The sequence below is a fragment of the Habropoda laboriosa genome, unplaced genomic scaffold (genome assembly GCF_001263275.1).
Source record: "Habropoda laboriosa isolate 0110345459 unplaced genomic scaffold, ASM126327v1 scaffold9, whole genome shotgun sequence".
Taxonomy (NCBI): Eukaryota; Metazoa; Arthropoda; class Insecta; order Hymenoptera; family Apidae; genus Habropoda; species Habropoda laboriosa.
Genome location: NW_017100191.1, coordinates 4196128 through 4207361, shown reverse-complemented (window position 1 = coordinate 4207361; position 11234 = coordinate 4196128). Strand labels below are relative to the sequence as shown.

Genomic DNA, 11234 nt, shown 5'->3' with positions numbered 1-11234 from the left:
ACCCAATGTCAAATAAACTTTCACAAAAAAAAGTCGCTTTGTCTTCGTACACTTGGGTGACACTTTCCCACCATTTATAAACGATACGCCACATGAGTATGGAGGTCACGGGCAACCCCATGGCACTGAAAACCATCAAACGCAATCCATCAAGCAACGAATGAAAGAAAACACTTCCAAAGGGAGGAAAAATACTTCCTCTCGATGCTTCAAATCGAAATGGATCAGTTTTTGACCGCAACATTGGTTCTATGAGGGAAAAGTGGAGAGAACAGGGACAATCACTTACCCGAGTACTGGCCATTCCCCATCCGTGGTGGTCGTTGGGGCTGATGTGCTTTTATTTGGCAGGCTCAGCCGTGGACCGATGCGAAGCGTCATTGGACGCCTTCTACGCAGCGTGTAATCTGTAAATAGAGTTGCCATAAATGTGGCTAATTTTAATCCTCTACAACCCCATATTGGTTCGTTTATTAAGAGACAAATCTAGGTTAATTATAATTTCACATTTCGAAGGAAGAAACAAGAAAGTCGAAATATTCGTATTTGTTTTAAATATCCTATTATCGATTTTCACCATTTCTTCCATTTTTTGCCATTTAAGTCATTTTATCCATTTTATCAGCTTGACCAAACAACCAGTTTTCACTCTTTTGCTATTTCACGAGTAATATGAACTCTCAGCTGCTTCGAGCAGGATTTTCAATCAAATAATGGAACCAACTGTATGCGTGGAAAACACTGACCTTTCGGTTTAATCGAACTTGCAGAAAAATTGTTCCAACTAATGGGTAGAAAATTCGAAACATTGATACTTGACTCTCTGATGGTTTGATCGAATCAGTTCGGCATGCAACGAGGAAAGAAACGAACTTGAAAAATGATCGATGCTTACGTCAGCTTCTTTCAACACTTTTCGCCGATAAATAGTAAATTCTTCAAAGAAAAATAAAAGAACAATACAGACAGGAATGTATTAAAATTACCCCGAAGTAAGTTTCTCTGAATAATTTCATCGTTCTTACTGGTAATTAAATTCTCCCGTCCGCTTCCATTTAATATTTCTGATAATTCTTTCGATAAGTCTCTCGGAAACAAACGTTCAATCTGTTCAAACATGAACGAAGAGTACTCCTTTCCTTAAAAGGGCGAACGGAACGAAAAAGAGAATTAATCAGCCATGCAGCTGGCAATTAATAAGAACGGAACCAGGGCCACGCTTGATCCCTTCATCAAACAGACGGAGAATCGATGGTTTCCGGGATGTAATGCTCTTACAGCGGAACGTTTGGCTTCGTTTAAATTTGTCGGAACGAATTTAACATGAACCGGTGCGCTCAGTCTGCTGAAAATAAACCGAAGCATTGTTGATTTAGCAGTTTGCTTTCACTCTCGATTCCAGAGCAGTGTGTTGCAGAAATTATGGCTGTCAAGCGCCCATTTGCGTTCTCGATTGGTCAAGAGAGTTTTGATGTAACGTAAAAATGACATTGAATTTAAAACATTTCTTCCTTAATGGAAGGTCTGCTGTAGATACACACACAGACGCATCTGTACGATTTATTCTACTTGTTGACCTACTGTGCAATGATTAAATTGTTACAAAAAAAATTTTCAATTATTTTTAACAAAATTCATTCCCTCTATGCATCGTGAAATACATGAATCTTTCTTTAACCTTGCAAATTCTTTTAAATTCCTTATCTCCGAAATACCTTGGGAATTCCTCGTTCCAAAATACTCAATTAAAAAAAAGTTTTCTTTGGAGGTCCTCTACTTTTCTAGAAATTCCAGAAAACACGTTTCCAACCCCTAAATTTCCGGACGTTTTCACTCCTTCAACACGAACGAACATCGATAAAAAAAAAAAATACGTGTCAAATATTTTCCCATCAACTGTCTCCCATACAAATTTCATCAAGATCTGAGCGTGTGAGTTTGACGTGTTCCCTTGGAAAAATTGAAAAAAAAAAAGAAGACAGAAAAAGAATGGAATCTTACCATTGGTGCAGCAGAGAGAGTTCCGCCCTTGGAACACATGCGGAGACAAGTACTGTAGATGCGGATTCGTGGGGGTTGGCGGGGTTGTCCGACTGCTGGGTACGGACATCGCCGTCCAAGGTGGTGGTGCATCTTTCACGACGATCTCCTCTGTCGTGTTACCAGGCACCTCATTGGTTACCCGCACCTCTATTCCCACGGACTGTAAAAATAGCAACGAGACCGTTCTCCCTTAATTATACTTGAGTACACCTGGTATAAGAAGCTCGTTCGTAGAACGAAAGTTTTCTTCCCTTTTATTACCACATTAATTATTTCGTTAAAGCTTCTACCTCTAAAAAAAGAAAAACTTGGTAAATCATTACTGAATTTTTCAAACAGAATTTTAATCGCCGAGTAGTGAATAAATTTCGAGATTGGAGCAATTTTTTGAGGTAGGATTGCGCACGTTAATTATTTCGTTGAAGCTTTTTGGTTAAAATCTGAGATTAAACGAAATATAAATCAAAATTTGAATATGCTGATTGCTAAGTAAATTCCGAGATTGGAGCAATTTTTTTTTAGACGTATTGCTGTTTTAATTATTTCGTTGAAGCTTCTATTTAGGTTAAAATCTGGGATGATATGAAATGTAAATCACTGCTCAATTTTTTAGACAGAATTTCAATTGCCGAGTAGTGAATAAATTTCGAGATTGGAGCAATTTTTTAAGGTAGGATTGCGCGCGTTAATTATTTCGTTGAAGCTTCCTGGTTAAAATCTGCGATTAAGCGAAATGTGAGTCATTACTAAGTTTTTTACACAAAATTTGAATATGCTAATTGCCAAATAAATTCCGACGTTGGAGCAACTTCTTCATATATTGCTAATTTAATTATTTCGTTAAAGCTTCTGCCTCCAAGTACTGAATAAATTTCGAGATTAGAGCAATTCTTCGAGGTACACTGTCGTTCTGAATAAAGAAACAAGAGAAAAGCTTCGATAATTAAAAAATAGAAACAAATTCGAGGAATAAAAAAAAACTAAGAAATTGCTTAATTCCAGAATAACTCGAACCATCAGCAAAGATAAAAGGAGGCTCGAAAAAATAATTTAAAAAAATTATTTAGTACTTAAACAGTTCCGTAAACATACACTACCGGCCGAAAGTTTCGAATCACCTGCTGATTTACAGTAAAATTGAATCCGCTGCTAATTTTTTATAGATTTGTAGTATCGGGGCCTCCGTACCCAAATAGAAAACCGACAAGGGAGAATAGAGAGGGAGTGGTTGGCGTAGCGCGCAAAGCCTCGGCTTGCTAAGCCGAAGGTCCCGGGTTCGATTCCCGTTGGGTCCCTCAATATTTTTCCCTAGGTTCCTACATATGGGGGCTCGTCCGGGATGGAGGCATCAACGGCTGCACGAAGCCAGGCGCTGTGAGATGAAAAAAACACGTGAGAGGGTTGAGCACGTCTCCCAAAAAGAGTTGAGAAACAGAGTTTCGGATGAGAGTTCCACTGTGTGGGGGAGTGTACCCCACAGTGTTGAGTTGAGTTGTGTTGCATCGAGGGACATTCGAGGGCGAATGTCAGTTCAGGATGGCCGAGTGTAGTATCGGGGGCCCTCCATACCCAAATAGGAAACCTTGAAGGGAGAATAGAGAGGGAGTGGTTGGCGTAGCGCGCAAAGCCTCGGCTTGGTAAGCCGAAGATCCCGGGTTGGGGTCCCTCAATATTTTTCCGTCGGTTCCTACAGATTTGAAATTGACGTTGCGGAGATCGATAGTATTTTACCTTATTTCGATTGATTTGAACGAGGAAAAATTGGTTAAAATATTCTTAAAATTGCTAACTTTGTTTTGGAAATTTTTGTATAACTTGTAATGCACGGTGATTCCAAACATTTGGCCGGTAGTGTATGTGCCCAAAAACAGTGTTTTCAGAAATGTAAAAGGCATTGACAAAACGACGTGCGGTAATTAAATTTCGAAATTACAGTCGAATTCCAAGAATGAGGCAATTCTTTGAAGTTAATAATAATACACCGGGGAAATTTATTATACATTCCGTGCTAATTCCATATCCATTCAATCGGACATATTACCCGTTGGTAGGAATTGCTGAATTATTTGACTCTTTGGGGTAGTCGAACGAAATACGGGAATAAATTCAATCTCTGTCACGCGGTTCCAACAAATTGCGCTTTATTATCCCACACACATATATTAACTAATTATTTCCGTAGTCCTATCACATTGTGCGACCATTGACTTTCCAAAATAAGAACAATCCATTCGATCAATCTTCGCCATACCTCCCCGATAATTTTCACGATAATTCATTATCCACCTGCTGTGCTTCCAGGTAAAGTGAAACATTAAAACACCGCAACTCGCGGTCTCGTAGCGTTTACAGAGCCGCAAAGTGAGGTTATTAATGTCGCGTGCAATCTAGTTATCGAGGAGGAAAATTGCCGGGAAATCTCGCCTAGTCTCGCTTTTCCTTCGCCGACGAGAATTGTACTCTGCCTTCGTACACCTACTACCTCTGACCCTTTTTCCTCCTATTTTCTTCCTTTTTTTTTCTTTTCTTTTCTTCTTACGCGAACGAGCTTCTTCGAGAGGCGAGAGGGACACGAGAGGCTGAGGAAACGTGAAACGATCTCTCGATATCGGGGGTGATCGAGATAGCGCGTTATTCCCTTCGTTCGAATCCCTTTCTCGTTGGATATTCTGGTTTCCTTAACGCTTCTTTTCCCCCCTGCTTTCTATGGAAACGGGGGACTTTACGAGATGTTCCCCCACGGAGGAGAGGAGCTCTTAAAAAATTGTAAAATCGTGCCTCTGAGCGGGGAAGTTTCGTGCGAGGTTCAGAACCTGGACAAAGGGGAGCTGAATTTTTTAAGGTCGTATAAAATTTCGAACTCTACTCGATATTTCGCCTTTCGTCATCTTTGCGGTAGTTTTCTGGAATTTTCGAAGGCCGATGCGACGTAAATCTCAAAATAAAAAAAAAGAAAATTGGTAGCTCATATTTAGACCTTCTCCTCCGTTCAAATTATTACACATTTCCCGCAGTGTGTCATTCTGTATAGCTCCAACTTGAGCTCCACGTATCAAACACCATAATTCAAACGCCAATTCAAGTCAAAGAAATCAAAGTCTCTCCGAGGAAGCAACGAAATTTTTTCGAACGAAATAACTCGACAGCCAAGATGCACTTAAATCAGACAAAACACCCTCCAACTGGATGATAAGTTCGAGCTATCTGTTAATCGAGAGGTTGTCCAATTGCTGGGAGAATCGGTGCTGTCGAGCGTGCAGAAATGAAATTCCAGGGTAGCCGATGACAAACGGATTCCATGTGGAAAATGGGGGAACACCGTGAGTCGAGCCAGCTTTGGAATTCAACGTGGCAGAAAGAAACGTTCCACGGTTCACTCGAAGCTTCCCACATTTTTCTGTCCACCCACGCGGAGACGTATTGATTCTGTGTGTCCAGTCAACAGGTAGCCTGCGCTTTCACTGGACACGATTTTCTGTACACAACGGATCTGTTGTCATCTATGATGCTTCCTGCAGCACAAGTGCAGGATCACTTTGTCCCCGGTGTATCAGAAAAGACAAATTACCCAGAACGTGTTTCTTTTATCCGTCGAGTGTAGAGAAGATTGGAGAAATCTACCATTTATCCAACTTCTCTACGGGTTTTTGAGTTTTCGTGACGTTTCAATAATTTTTAGCTGAACAGGTAAATTTACGATACGTTTGTTCGAAATTTTTCCTTCAAAAATTTTATCACAATTTTACCCAAGCTGTATAGTATTTATGCGTTTTCAAGTTTGTCTGATTTTTGGACAATTTTTATGAGAACAAATTTATGACACATTCCTTAGAGATTTTTCGATTGAAATTGATTTTATAATTTTTAGATGGAAATTTTTTAACAATTTTAGGCGTAGAGATTTCTTCAATTCTTTTTCTTGCTAAAAGTGCTATTTCATTTTTATAAAAAGGATTCGTAATAAAGGATTCGGAAAATTGTTTTTGACAAGGAGGTGACTTAAAATTGGATAAAAGATTGTAAGTTTGTAAAAATCGTGCTCCATGCATCAGGATTTCGTGTAAAATTCAGGGAAGGGCTTCCTCAGCGAAAACTAATCCTTATTAGCATCCAAATGCGTGGCCCTTTTCGTGGCCAAGAATGGCTTACAGCATTGAGCAGAATTGACAAGAATTTTACAAATACAGTATATTCTCCAGAAGTGTCAGACCGCAACGAAGCTAAACCTGACACTCGTAGAGTCAGGGACTACGTTTTCGAGCCTCGCGCCCGCCTTTGTAGTTTGCCGAACGTAGCCAAGGACAGCGAATAAAAGTTAAGCCTGAAAAGTGAGTTGGGCAACCAAGCGATTTAAATATCAACTTTTTTAATTTTACGTTTTTTTATCCCGAAATTTTTCTTAACATATTGATGAGATTTTTCTGATGAAAATGACATAAAACACGACATAATTTGAACAACATTTACTTATTAACACGTTCACTGTCACGCCAGATTTACAGGTTGCTGTCAGGCGGCCACAAGAAAATACATTTTAAGCATAGGATTATAGTATTATGCTTTATAATTTCTTTTTTTCAATTGAAAATAATGTCTAGCGAGCTATGACGTTCAAAACGCGCGACGTAATAAATTCTCGTATCGATCGAAAGTAATGGGCATTCGTAGTGAAAATTGACTCTATTAAGAATTAACGCGGTATACTATTGGGATACTCTAATAATGGGAGGGCGTTTGCACCTTTAGTGCAGTAGAGTTCGGATGTGAACTCACATCCTTTGATTTCTTCTTCCAAGTTTTGGTAGTTCAGCTTCAAACATGCACATGCACACACATATATAACCAATCACCAAACCCTCAAAAAATTCACTCACAGTTCGCAGACAGGCAGCTGGGCTCTGCAATGTCGATTTCGTTGCATCCTTCCTTCCTTCCTTCCTTCCTCTCAGATGGTCATCCTTCCTCCAAGCGTTGATTTTCCAAGACTCACAAACTCACGAATTGTGAGTCACTGTGGAATGGGCGACGCGAAAAGTGCTTCGAAACGCGATTTATTTAGAGAGGGAGAAACCGCGAATTTATATTACTTTAGACTCTACTATCGAACAAAACTTTGATAGAACGCGAGTGAAGAAGTATGAAATAAACGCGAGTAAATTGAATAAAAAGCAAAAACGCGAATTGGGAGGAAATATCAGATAAACGCGGAAAAATATGCAATAATAAGTCGAACTAGGGATGAAGCTATTATTTCAATACGCGATTCACTGACTCTAATATTTTGAAAAATTGAAAACTTCTCGTAAAAATCGATTATTAATTGCGAAACACTAGTGAGACGGTTTAATTAGGGGCAGCACAATATATAACACAACTAACTACCCATATCACCAGAAAAAAAACCCATTTTTGTCACTCACAATTCGAAGATTAGGCAGCTGGGCTCTGCAATGTCGATTTCGTTGCATCCTTCCTTCCTTCCTTCCTCTCAGATGGTCATCCTTCCTCCAAGCGTTGATTTCCCAAGACTCACAGACTCACACTTTGTGAGTCACTGTGGAATGGGCGACGCGAAAAGTGCTTCGAAACGCGATTCATTTAGAGGGGGAGAAATCGCGAATTTATATTACTTTAGACTCTACTATCGAACAAAACTTTCATAGAACGCGAGTGAAAAATTGAAAGAAAGTATCAAATAAACGCGAGTAAATTGAAAGAAAAGCAAAAACGCGAATTGGGAGGAAATAGTTAAACGCGGAAAAATATTCAATAATAAGCGAACTAAGGATGAAGCTATTATTTCAATACGCGTTGCACTGACTCTAATATTTATCAAAATTGAAAATTGATTTATCACGGTAAACTACTTGGACGGTTTAATTAGGGGCATAGTGCAACGAGTACAGTGCACTCGTTGCAAATCAGCTCACAATATACAATTCAATAATGTAACTAACTACTTAACATGCAAAATTCATGCAACTCCTGCGAAGAATTAGATTAGTAAATCACAATTCATGAAACAAATTCAAAATTCATTTTTCAATAGCATAGAAAATATCATAAATACTGAAAGAAAATTAAATTATAGATTGCTGGAAGAAAAGTACATATTAAATTTAGAAATAACCTGTAACGAAAATTTATTTCATTAATGGACAGCTGAAACGCCGAAATATTTTCATTAGGCAACCTCTCAAATTCATTTCGATATCCTATTCGACAAGTACGAAGAACAACAATAACAAACTGAAATCTCGATTTCCCTAAACCCTCAAAACAATCTCGAAATACGTTCGATAATAATTTTCTCGCGTGTATTAACGACCCGAAGGATTATTTAAATTTATTTCAAGCAAAAAGTAGCAGTAGTTCAGTAGTAAATAGTGGACTATTAGACTTTGAATAGTCCAAGTTTAAGTTTTAATAATTAGAAAAATTAGAAAAATTCAAAGCAGAGTATTCAAAGTCTAATAGTAAGTTTGAGAAAGAAATTTTGAGAGAAGGTAGTTGAGTGTGTATAGGGTGGACATAGGCTGCTAGCCAGAAGCCCTCGACCACCCTACCCACGTCTCAGTACCCTCAGATCAAAATTACGCGAAGTGTCTAGGGCCCAGTATAAAGGGTAAATGATTTCGCGGGAGCTCGCGGGTCTATTTATACCTGTGGTACCCCTTCCCCAAAATCATTAGCAAAGTCGTTAATAATTCGGGCGGGAATCGACTACTTTTCGCGGGAAACGGACTACTTTGCGCGGGAATCGACTACTTTTCGCGGGAGATCGATCACTTTTCGCGGGAAATCGATAATTTCTCGCGGGAATCGGTCACTTTTCGCGGGAAATCCTTCGTTTTTCGCGGGAATCAATTATTTTTCGCAGAAAATCGCCGATTCTTTCGTAATTCTATTTTGATTTCTATTGTAATGTTATAATAACGTATAATTTATTAATTCTCATAATTTTTTGGTATAAATTTATACTTCTAACAATTTGTTATAACATTGCATATAACAATTTATACGTTTTTACAATATTCTTCAATGGAAACATAGGTTTTAGCGTTCTCGTTACTTACTCGTGCTTAAATTAATTTCGTAAGGATTAAAAATCAGGTTGACCTGTGGTCGTAGATTAAAAATAACCATAGTACAGCTAAATTTATCGTGTTAAATAATTCTTTTTACACGAATGAAAAATGTATTCAATGTTTGTTTGTTATAATATCGTGAAATGAATTATATTACACATTTTCTCTATTCACACTGAATTTAAAGATTATAACGATTAAAAATCAAGTTGACCTGTGGTCATTTATCAAGAATAATCATAATAAAGCTGAAATTATTGTGTTAAATAATTTTTTTAATACGAATTAGGAATTTATTCAACGTTTGCTTGTTACTACTTGTTACAGTATACTGTCTCGCAATGTAAATTTAAGTAAATTAGGTTGAACTGCACAGAAAGTGCACAGAACTGCACAAATAATTCATTTCACGATATTATAACAAGCAAACGTGGAATAAACTTTCGATTTGTAAGAAAATGTAATTAACGTAATAATTCTACCTTCACTCTGGCTATTTCTTCAGTGCACGACCGCAGGTCAACCTGATTTTAATCGTTACGAACACAGTCCCACCACGAGAAAGTAATAATAACGTTAAAACGTAATTATTCGCCGAAAAAAATTGCAAAAATGTATAAATGATAATATGTTGTGTTGTAAGAAATTGTGAGAAGTATGAATTTACAATAAAACTTGTGAAAATTAATAAATTATAGGCTGTTAGAAAGTTAGAATAGAATAATGGAAATCTCCCGCGAAAAATAATCAATTCCCGCGAAAAATGGTCGATCTCCCGCGAAATATGGTCGATCTCCCGCGTAAAGTAGTCGATTTCCCGCGTAAAAGGAGGTTTCGCGCCCAATTTTGCTAAAGATTTTGGGGAGAGGGTACCGAAGTTATATAAGGACCCGCCGAGGTCGCGGGAACTCATTCACCCTTTATACTGGGCCATAGACACTTCGCGGCAAATTAGTCTTAAAGGTTCTGAGATGTGAATAGAGTGGTCGGGGGCTACTAGCTAGCCTATGTCCTCTCTATACACACTCTGCCTTCTCAAACTTAACATACACTAGCATTCTGAATTATCGATACTTGGAAAGTTACTATTAGACTTTGAATTTTTCTTTTCTTTTTAATTAAACTAAATTGGTTCTGCATTTATTAATGCTTATGGGCAAGTACTATCAGACTTTGCATATTCTACATGAAATTTTTATTTTGAAATTAATTTCAGTAAATTCCAAGTATCGATATTTATTAATAAATTATTATCGGTCTTTAAATATTCCCCTTCGAATCGGAAATCGCGAAATTAGTTTGAGAGTTTAGGGAAATCGAGATTTTTATTTTGGGGTAGGAATAGGACGTTGATTTCAAACGAATTCGAGGTTCTATTATACTAATGAAAATTTTCGGCGTTTCAGGTGTTTATCGAAATTAATTCAAAATTTGTCGTTACAGCTTAATAATATTTACTTTTATTTCAGCTATTGAATCTAATTTGAAATTTTCTTTCAGTTTCTTGAATTTCTTTTATTTTTACAATTTTTCTATGATTTTCTGTGATATTGAATTGATTTTACGATATTTGCATGATTTGCATGATGTAGTTAGTTGAATTATTTTATTTTATATTGTGATTTGCTGATTTGCAACGAGTGGACTACACTCGTTGCACTGTGCCCACCCTAATTAAACCGTCTCAGTAGTTTACCGCTAATTTTCTGAATTTTTCAATTTTTATAAATACTAGAGTCGGTGAATCGCGTTTTGAAACAATAGCTTCATCCCTAGTTCGCTTATTATTGAATATTTTTACGCGTTTAACTGATACTTCCCAATTATCGTCGCGTATTTTATTCAAATTTTCATCTATCGTAAATTCAAAAAAGATATCAATTCGCGTTCGTTCTTTTCTTTCAATTTTTCACTCGCGTTCTACGAAAGTTTGCTTCAATAATAATATTGAACGTAATACAAATGCGCGATTTCCCCCTCACTAAATAAAACTGAAATAAATCGCGTTTCGAAGTACTTTTCGCGTCGTCCATTCCACAGTGGCTCACGATTCGTGAGTCTGTGAGTCTTGGAAAATGAACTGGAACTGAAAATCTGAGTGGA

The 11234-nt window shown here is 37.5% G+C and overlaps 1 protein-coding gene across 1 annotated transcript in view; it reads right to left on the bottom strand.

The window, feature by feature from the left end:
• Positions 1-285: 285 nt before the first annotated feature.
• LOC108570102 overlaps positions 286-11234 on the bottom strand; it is a 38818-nt gene continuing 27869 nt past the window's right edge. The window contains exons 2-3 of the mRNA XM_017931890.1: positions 2002-2203; positions 286-407 (exon numbers count right to left, since the gene is read on the bottom strand). Coding sequence (XP_017787379.1) covers positions 286-407; positions 2002-2203 — 324 coding nt within the window. The remainder of the gene's footprint in view (positions 408-2001; positions 2204-11234) is intronic.